At 34.5% G+C, this 18,479-nt stretch overlaps 3 protein-coding genes across 7 annotated transcripts in view; 1 reads left to right on the top strand and 2 right to left on the bottom strand.

Moving 5' to 3' along the window:
• LOC125870200 (uncharacterized) overlaps positions 1-18,479 on the bottom strand; it is a 390,460-nt gene that overhangs the window by 269,919 nt on the left and 102,062 nt on the right. The window lies entirely within an intron of this gene.
• LOC125870177 (phosphoglycerate kinase, cytosolic-like) lies at positions 285-10,953 on the top strand. Of its 4 annotated transcripts, XM_049550526.1 has the most exons (16): positions 285-337; positions 569-775; positions 881-933; positions 2,388-2,655; positions 3,237-3,580; positions 3,690-3,972; positions 4,812-4,879; positions 5,160-5,408; positions 6,166-6,241; positions 7,079-7,155; positions 7,248-7,297; positions 7,760-7,844; positions 8,242-8,340; positions 9,941-10,219; positions 10,323-10,415; positions 10,668-10,953. In XM_049550526.1, the coding sequence occupies exons 2-14, from the start codon at positions 610-612 to the stop codon at positions 10,172-10,174; spliced, it is 2,052 nt and encodes a 683-aa protein (XP_049406483.1). In that variant the 5' UTR covers positions 285-337; positions 569-609; the 3' UTR covers positions 10,175-10,219; positions 10,323-10,415; positions 10,668-10,953. The 4 variants fall into 4 exon arrangements, with proteins under 4 accessions (XP_049406483.1, XP_049406485.1, XP_049406486.1 ...); XM_049550528.1 differs by lacking the exons at positions 10,323-10,415; positions 10,668-10,953 and having other exon boundaries at positions 7,771-7,844; positions 9,941-10,032; XM_049550527.1 differs by lacking the exons at positions 285-337; positions 569-775 and having other exon boundaries at positions 883-933; positions 2,370-2,655; positions 10,668-10,948.
• LOC125871201 (pre-mRNA-splicing factor ATP-dependent RNA helicase DEAH10) overlaps positions 14,967-18,479 on the bottom strand; it is a 15,906-nt gene continuing 12,393 nt past the window's right edge. Inside the window, exons 11-13 of the mRNA XM_049551802.1 lie at positions 16,788-16,987; positions 15,612-15,746; positions 14,967-15,494 (exon numbers count right to left, since the gene is read on the bottom strand). Coding sequence (XP_049407759.1) covers positions 15,311-15,494; positions 15,612-15,746; positions 16,788-16,987 — 519 coding nt within the window. The 3' untranslated portion in view covers positions 14,967-15,310. The remainder of the gene's footprint in view (positions 15,495-15,611; positions 15,747-16,787; positions 16,988-18,479) is intronic.

The following is an 18,479-nucleotide window of genomic DNA, read 5'->3' as shown; positions in this document are numbered from 1 at the left end:
ATCCTAATTTTTTAAACATTAAATTTTATTTAAAAAAATTATATTCGAATACACGATCAAAATTAAATTATTTAACTATTGAAATCTGAACAATATCATATAAACTACGAGAGTAATAGTACTACATTAATACTCTTATTATTTATACCAGAGCTTAATTTGAGGGAGGATTCTGTAACTCTTAATTCTTGAAGGGATGTATATGTATTGTCTCAAACTAGAGAGGGACATCAATGCAAATTTCTTTTCTTAAAACTATATAATAAAAAATATATATATATATTGTCTCTAGACATTTTATCTTCATTCAACTTGTCACTCTTGTTAGCCATTTCAGGTAAGTAATTTGCTAATTTTTGCATCATTTTTTAGTTGTATTGATATAATAATTACTATATTAGATACTGTGTTTTTCATGAGTAATTTTCATTTTATTTTTAAAAAATTGGGGTTGGGAAGGGTAAACGGGGAAGGAAAGTAAGTTTAGATAGTCAACCAACCAAGCTACTAAGATTGTTTGTAATTTTTGTTTATTGTTCCTATGGAAAATTTGGTATTTTTCTTGCAGACTGTACTTCAAAGTTTGATTCATAGTGAAAGAACAAAAGGATGAGTTATGTTCTGGAATTCTTCTTAGGATACTCTTTACCTAGAATATCAAATTTCCACAATGGTTGTACAAAATTTCAAGATTTGCAACAAATTAGACTGCGTTTATCATATGGGAAATGTTCTGCAGTTCAAAAATGTAAAAAGATTCAATTTTTACAACAAGGTTAGTACCAAAATTTGATGTACCAAGTGATGGAACAAAAATAGTTCAAAATCTTGTTATCTTGCTGTTATTGACCGGGGTCTCGATTTGGTTTGTTTTTTCCAGGTTTAAATTTGGAGCTGGCTGATCATGCTGATCTGCATTCATTTCGAGAGGAGGTAATACTCGACTTACTACTCATGTATCTAAGTTATTATACGTACATACCCCTAACTGCTGCATTACCTACCAAATGATGTTTTTACCAATGGCGGAGTCAGTATTTTCACTGAAGGAGTTAAAATTATAGAAAAGTAAACATACGAAGAAGCCAAGAAAAAATAATTTTGACCATGTAGTGTAATTTTCCGACAAAATTTGTGCCGCCTAGCTCTGTCCGTGCTTATGTTTCTTGTGCTCTGAATCCCCAAGAGTCAAACAATGCGCCATATCCAATAAACAGACATATAATGCACATATTTTTTTGCTAACTAGTAATCTGAATTCGCTTATCGTTCTCTTTTATCCCTAATTTAATGCTTCAACTTTGATTATTCTATTTCTATATGTGTTAACTGTACTTCTGTGCATCATATTCAATTGAATTAAATGACATTTCTCTTCTTGATATAACCAATAAAAGTATTGGCTTTCATGAATGAATTAGGTATAGGTAAATAGCAGTATTTACTGATGCAATATGTATTTGCTATTGTTAAAGAATCTCAAATTAGAACCAAATCTATTGGAAATCACGGAGTTGCGTATTAATTATTAGCAAGTGTCTCAGTATCTCCTAATCAATCATTGTGGAGTATTGTATATAACAACTGTTGTTGGTTGAAATTATAACTCCAAAGTCTCAAAAGGTCTTGCATCTTATCAACGAAAAATTGTCAGTAAGTGAATCTGATCCCTGACCTTAGGTTACATTTTAGATGCTTACATCTTTTTTGTTACGAATGTTAAAAGAATTGAAGTCTCTGGATAATTTGGTTTTACTGTAAGTACCTGGATAGTTGTTGTTGTTTTCCGGTCGTATTATTAAGATTTAAGTCACTTGTAGTCAGCAGCTGCAAGGTTTTGGTTCAATGGCTAAGGTACTCCACACACGTCACGAGAGCTGTTGAACCAAGTCGAGTATTCAAGTGGAGAAGGATAGAGAAGTGGGCCTATTTCACACGCAGTAATAAAAGAAGTCATTTTTGTATGGCATATGCTGTAGTTCTCTACAATGATTAAAACTTGACCTCTTAGTTTGAGCAGTGTTGTCAGCAAAATACTAGGAAAGTATTGATGTACCAAAGTGCTCCTTTCGACCACTTCATGTGGTGTGGTACACGTTTGAATGAACATGGAGATTAAGTTAGTTTGTCATGCATAATATTTTAGTTGTAGTTTGTGAATAAAAGTATTTGTTTGCTGGAATTCAACGTGTTTTTAACTGGCCTGTCTATTCTTGTTTCTGTTCAAATAATTTCACATCCTAGAAAAGAAAACATGTTACTGAACATTGGATCAAAAATCCAGTTTTCTATAGCTTGTGTCATACGTGACAATATTTGTTGTTTTTTCATGTGCCATATTCAGTGTGCTGTCTGTTCTTCTTACTCAGACAAGAATCCACTTTTAGGCTGAAGCTTGTGATGGGAGAGATTCCGATATCTTACCTCACGTGCAAACCCTAAGAAACTTCCCGGAGGAGGAGCTAATTGGAAAAGTTGTCATGGTCAGATTGGATTTGACCATCCTGCTAAGGGAGCACAAGAAACAGCAGTCTCCAGCAGCTTGTATAATTTCAACCATCAAGTATCTACACAAAGCTGGAGCAAAGTTAATTCTAATCAGTAACTGGAGTGTGAGAGCTGACTTGCAGCTTCTCAAATTGGAATATGTTGCAGGTTTACAAATTTCTTACTTTTCACTAAGTTTTCATGCTGCTTTTCCCCATCTGTGAACCAGTGTTATCAAAATCGAAATGCGAAAAAAAGCTTTAAGGTCCGTTGGTGCTTAAGCGCAATAAAGTGTGGGCTTTAATTAGAAGAGGCGCAAATGCAGAAAAAATATACCATTTTGCATGTTTAGTCCAAGACTATAAGCATGAATAACAAATATATGGACTAAGAAAATGATTTTTTTATGATAAAATGAAATATCAATTGTTTAGTGTCGCCTCTTCATGAAACGCTCATTTGTAAGGAATGTTTGTCTTAGAGCCTTGATGACATTGAAGTGCACATTAAGCGAGGTGAAGCGCTCATTCGCTCAACATGTTTTGAGCCTCGCTTCAGGACTTAAAAGCACCTTCGAGAACACTGCTGTGAACTTAGGCTTAGCCTCCCAAAGTATGAAAACCCTATGTAGGCACAATATTCTAGGCAAGGATGAAGGGCCTGTTTTGATACACTTCTTCTTCTTTTTTTAATGTTCACAAAACTTGTTTTAAATGGAGTTCAATTGATCTAGATAATGTATTCTTCAGAATTTCTATCGTCAGAGCTTGAACAAAAAGTCATACCAGTGGAGTTTGGTTCTGGATTTGAGCAGTCCCTGATGGAAGACAGACATAAATCTGACATCCTTCTTCTTGAGAACCTTTCTCACTTTAAGCAGGAGCAAGCCAATAGTTCAGAGTTTTCACGACGCCTATCATCTGGCGTGGATATCTTTGTTAATGATACATTTTTTCAATCACATAAGATTCTTGCATCAAATGTTGGTATTACCGGCTTCTGCTATGCGTCCATTGCTGGATTTCACTTTGACGAGCAAATGTCTCAACTGCAGAAGATAATCGAGATGAACAAGAGGCCCTATTTTGCAATAGTATGCATCCGAGAATCTCTTTCTAAGTATTTTTCAGGTTCTTGATTAAAATGAGAATAGGGCTTTTTTGGTTCATATATTGCAAGTGATAATTTAAGATGCAATGCAGGTTGGTGGTAATCTCGCTGGGAAAGCAGCAGCCTTGCTATTTTTGGCATCTAGATGTGACGGCCTAGTGTTTGTTGGCGATGCTGCATTTCAAATAATGCATGCTTTTGGATTACCTGTTCCTATGGAATTGGTGGAACAAGAATCACTAGAGGCAGCCCATGTGCTAGTTGAGGCTGCAAAGGCAAGAGGAGTACAAATCATATTACCAAAAGACTTTTGGTGCCTCAATGATTATTATCCGTCGCAGATGAATATTTTTCCTGCTAATCATATCATGGATGGTAAAGTTAAATCTCTTAAATCTTCAACCTAGCCCCAAGTTCTGCATTGTTTCATTTGCTAGATTAAGGACTAAATGGACAAGAGATCGCTGAACAATTAAAAAAGTGAAATATATACTCCCTCCGTTTCAATTAGTTTGTCTAGTTTTGACTTGACACGGAGTTTAAGAAAGTAAAGAAGAGTTTTGACTTTGAGTCTCGTGTCATAAATAAAGATATGTAGAATGTACCAAAATACCCTTTAATCTCATTATCTTAAACAATGTCATGTGGAAAGTTAGAATTAAAGAGTTGCCTTTCTTTTTGAAACGGACTAGAAAGGAAAGACAAAAAAATTGAAACGGATGGAGTAACAAACTTCATTTTTCTGGCTATTGGACGTCTCAGTTCTATTGGCTCCATTATGTAGCCAAGGTTGGCCACCAAATGTGAAGGTCACTGTTGTTGTCACTGTTTTGGATCTAGCAACTGAAAATTTTGAAGATCTTTGAACCATGCCATTTTTCTTGCTCTCTTTTTGTCTTTTTCTTGGAAATGAGACCATCAATCACCTGAAAATTAGCTTACCAGAAAGAAAAAAGAAGGCTATGCAGTTCTGTTGGGTGATGTTTTCGTCCAACATTACTATCATTAATCATTGCAATTGAAACACCGTATTGTTGTACATTAATAAATGATAAATTCTGAGTCCTCTCTGATAATTTTGGGTTATTTAGGGAACTCCATTCGTGTGAGCTCAAGCTACTTTTGTTTCTGAAAGTTTGAGAATATCTCTGTAGTATTTACCATTGGGATGATAGTTTCTAATATATGTAAGGATTTCAAATGTTTTCCCTTAGGATGGAAACCTGTTGATGTTGGACCGAACACATTGGAGGAAATGATCTCCGTGCTTTCAAGATGCAAGGTAATCTCTGAAGTTCCTTCTGCTGAAGGTTAGAATTAAATGTGCTTGCTCAATGTTGAGGTCTCCGTTTGGTGCTCTTTGACTAGTTCGATAAGAGTGCATAGGATCTGTCTTGTCATGATTGCAATGGTAGGTTCAACCTTTAATTTGCATCTATGAAATTGGTGTGGAAATTTCTGTGTCTTATCATTTAACTTAAGATGATGATTTTTTTTTTTGAACAATCTATTCTGTGGAAACAATATATGCTCAGAGAAGTATGCTTTCATTGTTTTTTCAGAAAATTTTGTGGATTGGAGCTGTAAAGTTCAGCTCATCACATCAAGAATCTGCTGGAGCATCCAACTTAGCTGCGATGCTTTATAATCTTAGTCAAAAGAACTGTGATCTTATTGTGGTTGGCAAACAGGCATGTGAGACAATTGTTGGGAAATCAAGCCATGTTACAGCTGATATGATTGAAAATGCTTCCATTGTCTGGGAGTTTCTGAAAGGGAGAAAGCTTCACGGGCTCTTGGCACTAGATAGAGTAAGCCTTTTCTAACTCAACATGCTGTGTTAAAGAAATTTTAAATCCCTGAAACACATTGCTAACAAGTAACAACCATCCCACTTGTCTTGGATCCAACTTCCTCAAGTTTTCTAGATAGAAAAAGGATATCGTATCAATAGAGAAAAGGAGGAAGATACATGGATAAGGACAAAGATTTCATTCAATAGAAAATGATACAAGAATTAATAAGCTCATCAATAACCCCTCCCATTCACATCTTAACTAATGTTTGCAACATTGGCCAAGTGTTATGTAACAACAACAACATACCAATGTAATCTCACAGGTGAGTTCCGGGGAGGGTGATGTGTGCTCAGCCTTACCCCTACCTTGTGAAGATAGAGAGGTTGTTCCCGATGCCCCTACCTTATGTAATGAGGAAACTATGACTATTCTCATGTTAAGTGGAGCGTACTAGCTAGGGTGGTAGAATCATTTATGTTGGGAAATATTTACTTAGAGTAGAGTAGTAATGCAAGGTGTCGGAGTCTTTATTACTGATAAAAGATTTACTGACTTGCCCCCACTACGACTTCTTTTCTGTTTAACTGCACGACATACATTGCACGTTTTTCCCCTTTTCCTGTCTTCTAAGTACTTTAATGGTCAATTGAAGTGCTGCTAATCATTCACATGGAACTTGACTTTGAACGTGCCAACTAATATTTAAAGTATGCTTACCAATAGATGTGTGTTAGCTTCAGAACTAATTGAGTGTTTGGCGTTTGTGCAGGCATATCCATTTGAGTTGAATTGGGATGCTTTATATGCCAGTATGACCCTACCTCTTGTTGTTGACGTAGGAAGTGGTAAATCTCTCTTTTCCCTGATTCAATCTTTCTATAAATCTATCAGATTATTTGTGTTTGAATGTGTATAGTCATTTGATTACGCCAATAACAACTTCATATTTACAATGAATCCACTAATTCCCCTATTTGTGAGCAATGAATCCACTGTTTCCCCAATAATCGTGAAGTAAGCTTAAACCCCTAGTTTCTCTATTTATATATCTGCAAATCAGTCGTATAGTTTATAACAAGCAATGTTTGTGCTAGACTTTCAAGTACAAGAACAAGTATACTTCAATCTCAGGCTAGTTGGGGACTTGGGGTTGGTTATATAAATCCTCAATGTTCATTTCACTCCATGGAGGTCTACGGAGGACACGACTGAACTATCTCAAGTCACCTTTCTCTATCCTCTATGCTTGCTATTTGCACTTTCTATTGGATGTGATCAGTTCTGATCTTATATGACCACACTTGTCTTAAGTCTGCATTTCCTATCACACTCATTTTGCAGATATATTGGGCCTTAGAAGCCCAATTTCTGTTTCTATGTAACATTGTTGGTCTTACAACCATTTCATAGAACTTTTATTTCACTGAAAAACATAGGGAGTATATGTTAAAACTTGTTTATAGACATATAGTCCTATCTTGGCTGATTGATTTTTGTATGGTAAAAAGAAAATTCGACATATAGTGAGAGGGAAACAACCACCTTATGTTAACAAATAAAACTTTTAGTTTTATTTTTCCATTTCCTTAGCTTTAGCTAACATATCGAAGCCCACACTGTTGTGCAGCATTTAAGGACACAATTAGTTCTTAGTTCTCACAGATGAAAGCATAAAATTACAGGCAACGGCTTATTTCTTACCAGAATGGCAAAGATGAGGAAGGATTGGAACTTTCTTGGACTGGAGAGAAATGAAAAGGTTTTAGTCTTATGCAGAATGTTTCTTCTGCTGCCTTTTTAAAAAATAAATCCTGTTCTAAGTTTAACAATTTTGACTTTACATTTTTCCAGTTGGTAAGACGTTGTCTTGATCATGTTTCTCAATCTGGAATGACAAATGGGTACGTGTTGTCCTCCCTACGTAATTGCTATATAAGATATGTACATGATTAGAATTTTCCGGAGGAGCTGTTCCAAATTGTTCCCAGTATAAGGCAACTGTTTAAGTGTATGGCAAACTGTTTTAAGTTGTCAATGTGTTCCAAATATATATTGCCTGACTGACAGCGTAAAACAGTTTCGTTATGCTTCTATTTCCAACTGACTTGTGTAGTCATCTAGGGGAGCTTTCATATTCTTACTCTGGGCCAAACAAGTATATTTGTGGCAAACAAAAAGGGGGAATAAAGTACGTAACAAACAATAACGAAATATGAATGTCAGGTCCATTAATCTCCTAAAATATGTTGTTGAAGATTGTCGATGTAGCTGCCTTAAAATCATGTGTACTAACCATTGTACTTGTATTATAGCAGCAGGTAGTCCTGTATCATCTGTGTTCTGATTTCGTGTTTTGTTCCTAGATACTTCATAGCAACAAATGCCACATCAACATTCCGATCCATTGTTTCCAGTTACCCTGGTGATCTTGTGCTTGTGTCAATTCAGGTAGGTAGCATTTTGTTGCTTCTTTTGAATAGAATCTAAGATACATATCAAAATGCCATGGTCAAGGCTGGCCATGTAATTTGCTTATATGTTAATAACACGAAACAATCAAGTTTGACATATATTTAGTTGCTTTATTATTCAAAAATCATCTTAACTTTTTCAAACATCGTGCCAAGTCAAAACCAGACAAACAAATTGAACCAGAGAGAGTAGTAAAAAATATAGATGAATAACTTTTTGATGCTTACGGATGTGTTTGGAGATACAATTGGATATGACCATCCAATTATGAAAACATGGTTATTATACTATTGTTTCCTGTGGTGCTACATTAAAGATGAAAAGGAAGTAGTAAATTTGTTTACCACTAATATAACTTTCCTCGCAACTGCAGTGTCCAAATCCAGATTTCAATAAAACAGAACACCGATGGAGGATGGTGCAGAGATCATTAGTTGAAGCAATAGCAGACTTGGTAGCTCCTGATGGGAAGGTATGATAAATGCAGCTCTTTGGTGCTATGCGTCTCTGATATGCATTTACGTTTCGTGTTGAATTGTTATTCTGTGTGTGATTGAATAAGCAACAAAAGTTTGACGTGATTCAAGTAGTAACATAAATGACAGATATTGTTAAGAAAGTGGACCTTGGGTTTAAATCGCAATCCCAAACATTAGCTCACAAGGTGAGGATTAATCAAGATCATATAAAAGTCAATCCATTCCCTCAATCAATGAGGAAGCACTTTAACACTCTTGGCCCCTACACGCTCAGGACTAATAGCCTGTTTGACCAAGCTTTTGGGAGGCCAAAACTGCTTATTTTTAAAAAGTGAGGTGCTTGGTGAAACTTTTGGGAGAGAATAAATGCTTCCGGGGAGTAGCAAAACTATTTTTCAAAAGCTAAAAAAATAGATTTCCTCAAAAGCGCAAATACACTCGGAAGAACTTTTGAAAAGCTTGGCCAAATACTAATTGCTGTTCTAAAGTGCTTTTAAAATTGATTATCCTAACACAAACTACTTCTCACCAAAAACACTTTTGCAAAAAAGAAAGGGAAAATGCATAAGTACCCCCCAGCCTATACCCGAAATCCCAGAGACACACCTAACCTTTACTAAGGTCCTATTACCCTCCCGAACTTATTTTATATGTAATATTCTATCCCTTTTTGGCCTACATGGCACTATCTTGTGGGCCCAGCGCATGTTGACATTTTTTTTGAGGATAGTGCCACGTAGGCCGAAAAGTGGTAGAATATTATAGATAAATTAAGTTCGGGGGGTAATAGGACCTTAGTAAAGGTTAGGTGTGTCTCTGGGATTTCGGGCATAGGCTGGGGGGTACTTATGCATTTTCCCAAAAAGAAAACACTTTCAAGATAAAGTTGATTTTAGAAGTTTGTCAACACATATTATAAATGTCTAAAGTCATTTGGAAACATGACAAGGATGAGTTTGGCTTTGGTACCTTGTTAAGTAATTGGACCTTAGCTCTAACTCAACTCGGAAAGTTAACTCATGAAGGTGGGAATTTTGTTAAAAAAATAAAAAAAAAAACCTTCGGGATGGCCCAGTGGTTTGGGCTTGGGACTTCCATGTTGGAAGTCTCAAGTTCGAAACCCCTTGCCAGCGAAAGCAAGGTGTTTGCTTCTGGGTCGAGCTCGTCGCACCGGGCTTGCCCAGTGCGGGTAACCTCTCCTATGTGGTTTGCGAGCTATTGCATGGAGCGGGGGTTTTACCTGTGCACACCCAAAGGGTAGCGGCTGCGGGTTTCCCTTGTCATCAAAAAAAAATTTGTTAAAATATCAAGAGAATGTGTCTATATATATACATACATACATTTCAAGATTAATTTTGCTTGAGAGGGGGGGGGGGGGGGGAGTGCAATCAACCAACAAAGACTCCATGAATTCACCTTTTTCTTTTCTTGTTTTGTCCTTTAATGGTTGTGTAAGGTGCAAACATTCATAGTCTTCCTCAGATACCCAAAAGTGGCTCGGGCTGATATGTCTTGCGTGAGACGGACAAAAATCATTTCATGAGAGAAGAAGAGAAGAAGAGTACTAATACAAATCTGTTATCTTAAACACAGGTATTTCTCCAATCTGATGTAAAAGAAGTTGCAGTGAGAATGAAAAAAGAATTTATGAAATATGGCAAGGGCAAACTCACAGTAATGCATGATTTGGAAGATATCACAAGTCACCAAGATGGATGGTTGAACGAAAATCCCTTTGGCATTCGATCGGATTGGGAGCAACATGTTATAGAACGTGGCGCTCCTATGTACAGATTACTGCTATTGAAATCTTCGCCTTCTGGTTGAGATAGTTACAACAGGGTGGATTATTCAACAAACAAATTCGCCGAGGTAAATTTCATGCTAGCCTTTCAAGTTGAGTGACTTTCTGAGATAAGAACCTTTAGTTGAGTGACCATCTGAGATATTATCTCGCATTTTGGTTACCAAACAGATGGTCTCGGAGTTTGAACAGAGGGCGTGAAAAGAACAGGAGCTGAAACATAGTACCAAAACTAACCACTGGCACCAAAGTGAGAGAGTTCAGGTAGGAAAACATAAACAATTAAGAGATTCATTTCACTATCTTTTTATATTAACATGATTGAGTTCATTTTTTATTCTTTTTGTTCAAACAAAAGTCCAGTTGATTTCTCACCTCAAAAAGTCACCTTCTTTGTTTAAGAAAATTGAAACCAAGTGACTTTCTGAGGTAATAACTCAATTGATTGAGTAACCATCTGAGAAATCAACCCAACAAAAATCTAAACAAAGGCGTAAAACTAATTTATGATTGCAGGCTTTGCTCAGTATATTGCAGTGATCTGATTATAGCAGAAGATGACAATAAGATGGATACTAATTGTTGGGTTACAATATTGTATACAAGTTTGGGTGACTTCTGTAGCTTTTGCTACTTGTATAAATATTTAATTGTGAACCCTGTAACTAAAACGAGCTAGGATTTGATGACAAGCTTAGAACATGTAAACTTCAAACTTTGGTTTTGCCTCTACCTACAATGTATTATAACAAAGAAAGAAGGATGGAAGTGCGATCAAGTGGTCTGAATTGGATTGAGAATGATGAGGTCCCAGGGTCAAATTCTTGTAGAGGCAAAAATATTAGGTGGTTTCTTTTCATCTATCCAAGGTTCGGTGGACATATGTACTCTATATAAGTTCTAGTGGAGATAGTAGATACCTCGTGCAATTAATCGAGGTGTGCACCAACTGTTCTAGACATAATATTTATAAAATGACCAAAAGAAAAACTTAATGTTATGATATAGTGTGTAGATTGTGATTTAAGGTTGTTTCTTTTTGCAATTTCTATTTACCCTTAACTAATTTAAGAGTCATATTAATTAGGAGTATTTCTTTTTAATGGGATTATAGAGTAGGCAAAATTAGTCTTACTAAATGGAGAATCATAAGCATTATTTTATTTTATTTTTGACTAGGCAACAAGTTTGTATATAAATCTTCAGCACTAAAGTTGGGATCTCAAGAATTTACATCACAGAGCTACATATAACTGAGTAGTCTCAGTAATCCAAAAAAGAAAATCTATCTCTAGGTTCTAACTCATCTTACAAGAATCCTAAGATATCTATAATTGCTACATGATCATCTATACACTCTGAACTACACAAATATCAAAAAGTGATAATGCAGTTCATTTTAATCATATGCAAAGGACTATTGATACTTTTGAAACATCTTGAATTTCTCTGATTCCAAATTCTCCATCTGTTTTTGGTATGTGCTACCACTCCCCTCATTGTTCCAGTTGTTGTTTTAGGAGTTAATATCTCAAAAGATCATTCAACTTAGAGAATTTATCTAGTAAAGTCATTCAACTTTCTTTTGTATCAAAAAAATCACTCAACTTAGATTTTTATATCAAAAAAATCACTCAACTTAGATTTTTATATCAATAAAATCACTCAACTAAAATTATTATTAAAAAAATTAACATAACAAAATAAATTGTTTTTATGCTATGTAATATGAACCCCACACATAAAAAAGATTAACGAAAACTCATCAAAAAAAAATTAACGAAATACTTAATTAGTGAAAATTATATTATGGTATTACTCTATATTCAAAATTTAAAAATGTATTACAATGGATGTTTTTCTCCCCAAAAAAAGACCAGTAAAAATTGTCCTCACAATTCACAAATAATTGGCTTAATAACTGCAATATTAAATTATTGCGGTCACTAGCGTATAAAAAAAATTGACGTCTTACAAAATTTATTATTAGAATAACGTCCATTGTGATAAATTTTTAATTGTAAATACATAATAAAATTATAATATTATTGCACCGATTAAGTTTATTCATAAACTTTCTTTGAATGATTTTTCTTTGATTTTATTTATTTATGGAATTTATATTTACATAGCATAAAAAATAATTTATTTTGCTATGTCAATTTTTTTAATGATAAATTTAATAAAGTGAATTTATTAATATAAAGATCTAAGTTGAGTGATTTTATTGATATAAAAAAAAGTTCAATGACTTTGTTAGAAAAATTCTCAAAGTTGAGTGACGTTTTAAGATATTAACTGTTTTTTTAGGCATAGTCCACCTTATGCCTCTGAAACTAGTAAACAAATTTCATAGTTGGCTAACCACTTTACACTGTAAGAACATATGGTTGATTGTCTATGCCTTTTGCTCACAAAAAAAAAAAAGCATCTTGGACACATTTGTATGTCCCACTTCATGAGATTTTCTTGAGTTAGAACACCCTCTTTCACTATCAGCTAAGTGAAGACTGCCACTTTGTAGGGAATTTTCACTTTCCATATAAGCTTCCAAGGTAAGAAACTGATTTGAGATCTCATCTGATTCAAACTCTTATAAGCAGAGCTGACTATGAAAAACCTTTGTTATGGCATTTCCATCTGAGAGTATCACTATTAGGGGCGGACCCACGTGGTCTCCAGGGGTTTACCCGAATCCCCTTGACAAAAAATAACACTTTATATATAAGATAAATTTTCTGAATTTATGTACATATAATAATTTTGAATCCTTTTATGAATAAGAAGTAAGTTGTAGTGTAGTGGCAAATCTCATTTTGGATTGACCCTTACGTCCAAGGTTCGAATACCTTCTCTTCATTTAGTTTCAGGACCAATCTTTCAAGTTTTTTTTTTAAAAAAGAGTAGATTTAAACCCAAAAAAATCCAAACGTGCTAAAAGTTCTCTGCTAACAAAACTAACTTTTTGTACTTATAAACTATATACTAGTACTTCCTTGAAATTGTATTTTATTGGCTTAAACAAAAATTTTGAATCCGCCACTGATTTCCATCACCCTTGAGGAAGCCATACTTCTTGTAGAGTAGACTTCTGTTGTTGATTTAGTAGATAAATATCTATAAAAAGTTGTTTGAGACTGTCACTTCCTAACGAATCATCTTTCTAGAACATGATCTTCCTTCCACCATTTACATTGAAGCTTGTTCTTTCATAGAAAACATGCCCCAAGTTTGTAAAGGGAATTTTTTATATATATTTAGAACAAGATAATTTTTTTTTAAGTAATTAATAATGAATTTGATGATTTTATTTTAGGTTAAATTTAGATAAAATTTTAAATTAAATTATTAACATCTTCATATTAGTAAATACAATTTTATATAACACCATCCAACATATTCTATTGCAAACAAATGGCCAACATTTTATTAACTTGAATCAATCCTTACCAATATAAATATATATTAACAATAATATTACTAGTTAGTTATGGTCTCGTAGTTTGAACAAGTTTGAACAATGAGTGTGCTAAAAACAATAGGAGTTGCAAAAAGTATCAATATTACTCATTACTAACAAAGTGAGAATTTAAGTAGAAAAATAGAGAACTGTGGGAGATTCATTTCACTATTTTTCTCTATTAATGGATATACTTGCATTTTTCTTTCTTTCTGTTAAAACAAAAGTCTTAAAAGTAATAGCCTTAAACTAATGTACAATATAGACTTTGTCTCAGGAAATTAACACTGTGTAATGTGGTTTTTAATTGAGAACATCAACTAATTTGTACAAAATGCAATATTAACACTGTGTAATGTGGTTTTTAATTGAGAACAGCAACTAATTTGTACAAAATGCAATATTAATACTGCATATTAACGCAATTGAAGTGAAAAAACTTCTTTCAGTAAATTATTGAAGTAAAAAAATTGTTTTCAGTAAATTTAGATGATGTCTTAGGTGTATATAAGTTATTTCGTTTGACTAATCTAAAAGATTGTCTTAATTTATATAGTAGAAAAATGTTTATTAAACATATGAAACAAAATAAATATAAATAGGGAATAAACATTTCTAAGTATCCCAATGATTGCGGTTAGTTTTTATAAGAGGAGTAAATCATCACAAAAAATAGTGAATTTATATGTTTGAATATTTTATATTTACAATTTACTGATGCATAAATCCTGACATTCAAATGGAGCAAACTTTTTTGAATTGAAGTCAAAATTGCTTGAAAGTTGGGGATGACAATGGGGTGTGGCAGGGCGGATACGGGGTGAAGCGGATTTAAGGTTATGCGGATGGATTTAAGGTTGTGTGGATGGGTTGAAGTGGGATTTTTAAAATTAATGCGGAGCAAGATATATGTGATTTTATGTGGATTTCAACTTAATTTTAATTTTTTACATGTTATAAGAGTGATAGAGCATTATTTATTAAGATAATTTCTTTAAAGCTACTAAAATATTCAAGATAGTAAATGAAAATAGTTCAATAAAAAATAATTCAATTTCTTACATGTTTCCCATTGACCTCCAAAAAATAAAATTTTAAGTCACTACCCTATTAAATTAATACAACTTAATAAAAAAATGAATTTAATTTTATGAATTTTATTTTTACTATCAAGCTTAACTAGAAAAAGAAAATATTAAAATAATTATATAGGGCAGGTTCATGCGGAGCAATGTGGGTTGAAAATGAAAAAAAATTTGTTATGCATGGCAGGCGGATTTAAAATTTTGTGTGTTAAGCTTCAATCCGCCCCACGCCACCCATTGCCATCCCGATTGGAAGTACAATTTTTTTTTACGCCATCAATATATTTTAACTTGTTTTAACAGAGGTGATAGAAGCAACAAAAGGAATTTACTACAAAGACGATTTCACAACATACAAATGTCGAAAACTAAACAGGATCTCATCAAGGCTTGTTGGAACTGAGAAATTGTTAAAACCACAAAAAGCAAAATTGATGACATTCCTTTCGAGCCGAGGGTCGGAAACAACCTCTTTACCACACACACAAAGGTAAGGGGTAAGGTCTACGTGCATCCCACCCTCTCGAAACCCCACTTGTGGAGGTGTTGTTGAAGGAGGGGATCTCACACCAGTATAAATGATACTAATAATAACTATGGCAAGTGAAACACATTTAGTCTTGCACGGCATACAAGTGAGGTGCCAGCTCAACGAGCCACAAGTAATCGATTCTAGAGACATTACGGACATAACTATGGTTAGTATGAACCAGTTCATTGAAAACTATACACTCTGGCTTGGCTCGGAACAGGACAGAAGACGGGTGTATTTGCACAATCAAACCACTTAACGTCACCCTGCCCAGTAGATAGTTAAAATGAATGTCAGATACGAGAACGAATAGATGATATGTCATAGAAATCCAAACAGATAACACTAATTGATGCTGGACTAATAAAACCACTAATCTTAACCTGTATGCACCATCAGGCTGCTTCATAGCTGCTTTAAGAAAAAACGAGGCAGCAAGGCATCTGCGGAGGAGAAGCGTATCATCTTCACAAGAAGTGACGCGAAGACCCATTTGTTCAACATTCCTCACAATTTGACTGCAACATAGGTAGAAAGCTTAAGATTTTTCACACACTCAAGGACCCAGACAAATGAGAAGAAGCGGCAAATACATTATATAACAGTGAAATATGACGAGCATAAGCATAAGAATGTAACACATGAAAAAAGAAGAGTTAATGGTCAAAAACTGAACGGTAAGAAAAGGGAACAACTCATAGTTCAGGTGTATGTTTTGATAAATAGTTGGTGATAGTTCAATAGTAAAAGTGAACACCTTATAGTTCAGGTAAGGAAACTCACAAAAACGTGAATGTGTGTGTTTTATCATCTTCTCTAAAGAGAATTGTGGAGGTGGAAATGAGAAAAGGTCCAAAATAGTCCCTCATCTTTGGGTTAAGACTCAAAGTCATCCTTGAGTTTTCACATAGAGCACTAATAGTCCCTCATGTTTGCAATATTGGTGCACTTTTGGTCCTCCCCTAAACTTTTGCATATTTTTTAACATCAATTTTGTCCACAATTTTATATAAGGAATGCCCAATCGTCTTTTTATATATTTAGTAGAAATAATAATTCTATGTGAGAGGAGGTGAGAAGAACACCTTATTCTGTTAAGACGAAATATTACTGCAACTAAGCTAAGAACATTTTAACATATGACGTTGTAAGAAAAGAAAAAATTGTACTATTGCACATGAAATCGTCGTGATGAACCTCTCGACTTTACCTGCAATACAATTTCTACTAAACAAAATAATGTGTTTTTCTTCTCACATTCTCCCATGTCGAGTTATTATTTCTACTAAGTATGTAAAATGACGATTGAACATTCCATACATAAATTATGGATAAAATCAATGTTAAAAAACAGGCAAAATTTTAGAGAAGGACCAAAAGTGCACCAATATTGCGAACATGAGGGACTATTAGTGCTCCATATGAAAACTCAAGGATGATTTTGAGTCTTAATGCAAAGATGAGGGACTGTTTTGGGCCTTTTCTCGAGGTGGAAATAATCATAAAGCAGAACAGATCTTCAATAATTTTTCCTTGAAGTTGAAGTACATAATGCCTACCTGTGGATATCACGAGCATGTTTTAGAGAGCGACTGTTAATATAATTATCCTTGCACCATTTTCTAAGATTCTTTTCAGCTTTTTCTTCACTGTGTACCATCTTGTTCTTTTGAAAGAACTCATCAGCAGCGCGGTATACATTAAGCAATGTCAGATGATCCCCCTCTGGACTTGCAAAGCTTTTCAATGCATTTCGTGACTGGCAAACACAGGTAAAATTATTCAGACTGTTTTCTAACTATATTAGATGCCAAAATTAGTATAACACATCAACAAAGTCAAGGTGACTGCTAAGTTGAAAGATAACACAGGAAAAAAGAAAAGCCAATAACACGGGACGACAACAGTTGCTAAAACTGCATGCAAAATTCTTCTACAGTCCATTCACCATTTCACAGCACCCAATTAACTTGAACTTAACAGACAGATTTTGAAATTTAAAGAAAAACGAAACTTGAACAGTTGAAATGACATGAATAATTTTTTATCTACTCCAATGGTTAGATATTCAAAAAATTGAAGGTAAATTTTGTAGATTCATTGCCGAAATCAACTTTATAAGAGTTAAGCCTTCAAAGGGAAATGTCTCGCACGAATTCAAAAAAGGGTCGAGCTTTAAGCTCTACACCCTATTTATCAACTAGACAGACTTATTGAAAGCCTTTAACTGACAAAATCTATATTTGAGAATGAAAAAAAGGAGAGACTGGTAGAGCTCCTCTTTGTCAGCGGCATTCTCCCTTCTATCTATCAACCATTTCATTATGGAACTTTCTCCCCAAGCTGCAGAACTAATGTTGGAGCATGAATCTGATCTATATCTCTTTAAATAAGTAATGCACCTCCTAATCTCATCCCAGACAATATTATAATGCATGACTTTTCAAGGGCCAGGAAACTGATGGGCATAGAAGATCTAACCAAGACAGCTTACTTATCACCAGACAAACTGCAAAGCTTTTAAATCCAGGCCCGTCTAGTGGTTCGCCAAAGATCTCCTAACTTTCTCCGTAATGATTATCTGTAAGCTTTTTCATCATGGTGGGATGGACGATAGTAGGATATTGTGGAATATTAGTCTTAGAAGCTTTCTCATGATCGGTAGATACAGAGCTGGAGGAATTTATTACCTAATTTATCATGACAATATTGACTAAGGAAGCAGGGTAATTGCTTTCGGAGGGACAACAATACAAAAGTTTGTTATACTACATAAGACTGCTTAAGAGGGAGAACAAGGCAATTCTCACCAGAGCAACGCGGCTAAAGTTAACTTCCAGCAAAAGTATCTTTTTTTTAACAAGGATGACAAAGGCGGATGGTGTCCAGTAAAAGTATGTTTTTTAAATTAAAAATGGAAGGTTCAGCATATGATGCTATCTCCACAGCTGGATGCATCAGATAAAACAATTTGACACTCGTTGGACTTATAGAAAGAAAGAAATTTGCTACAATCCTATGAACATGTTATCTTTTAACTATATCTTGAGCACACAAGATATTCCAGCGATGATTGGATGACCTTTGTAGATAGGAACTCCTTGAGCTGTTGTTTTAATGGAGACCTCTTGCACACAAGTTCGCAAAAAAAATTATACTTACCTACTAACAAGCAAATCTTTTTCATCAAATAGAAATTTTAAGGAAACAACACAGACAGAAAGGAAAAATTGGGGGGGGGGGGGGGGGGG

Source organism: Solanum stenotomum, chromosome 7, assembly GCF_019186545.1.
Source record: "Solanum stenotomum isolate F172 chromosome 7, ASM1918654v1, whole genome shotgun sequence".
Classification (NCBI taxonomy): Eukaryota; Viridiplantae; Streptophyta; class Magnoliopsida; order Solanales; family Solanaceae; genus Solanum; species Solanum stenotomum.
This window is presented reverse-complemented; position numbering and strand designations above follow the sequence as displayed.

Bases quoted from the DNA above. Each gene is read 5' to 3' on its own strand.
- LOC125870177 (XM_049550526.1), top strand. From the start codon at position 610: ATGAGTTATGTTCTGGAATTCTTCTTAGGATACTCTTTACCTAGAATA. The intron at 776-880 runs GTTAGTACCAAA...TGTTTTTTCCAG, and splicing joins GATTCAATTTTTACAACAAG to GTTTAAATTTGGAGCTGGCT. The intron at 8,341-9,940 runs GTATGATAAATG...TCTTAAACACAG, and splicing joins TGGTAGCTCCTGATGGGAAG to GTATTTCTCCAATCTGATGT.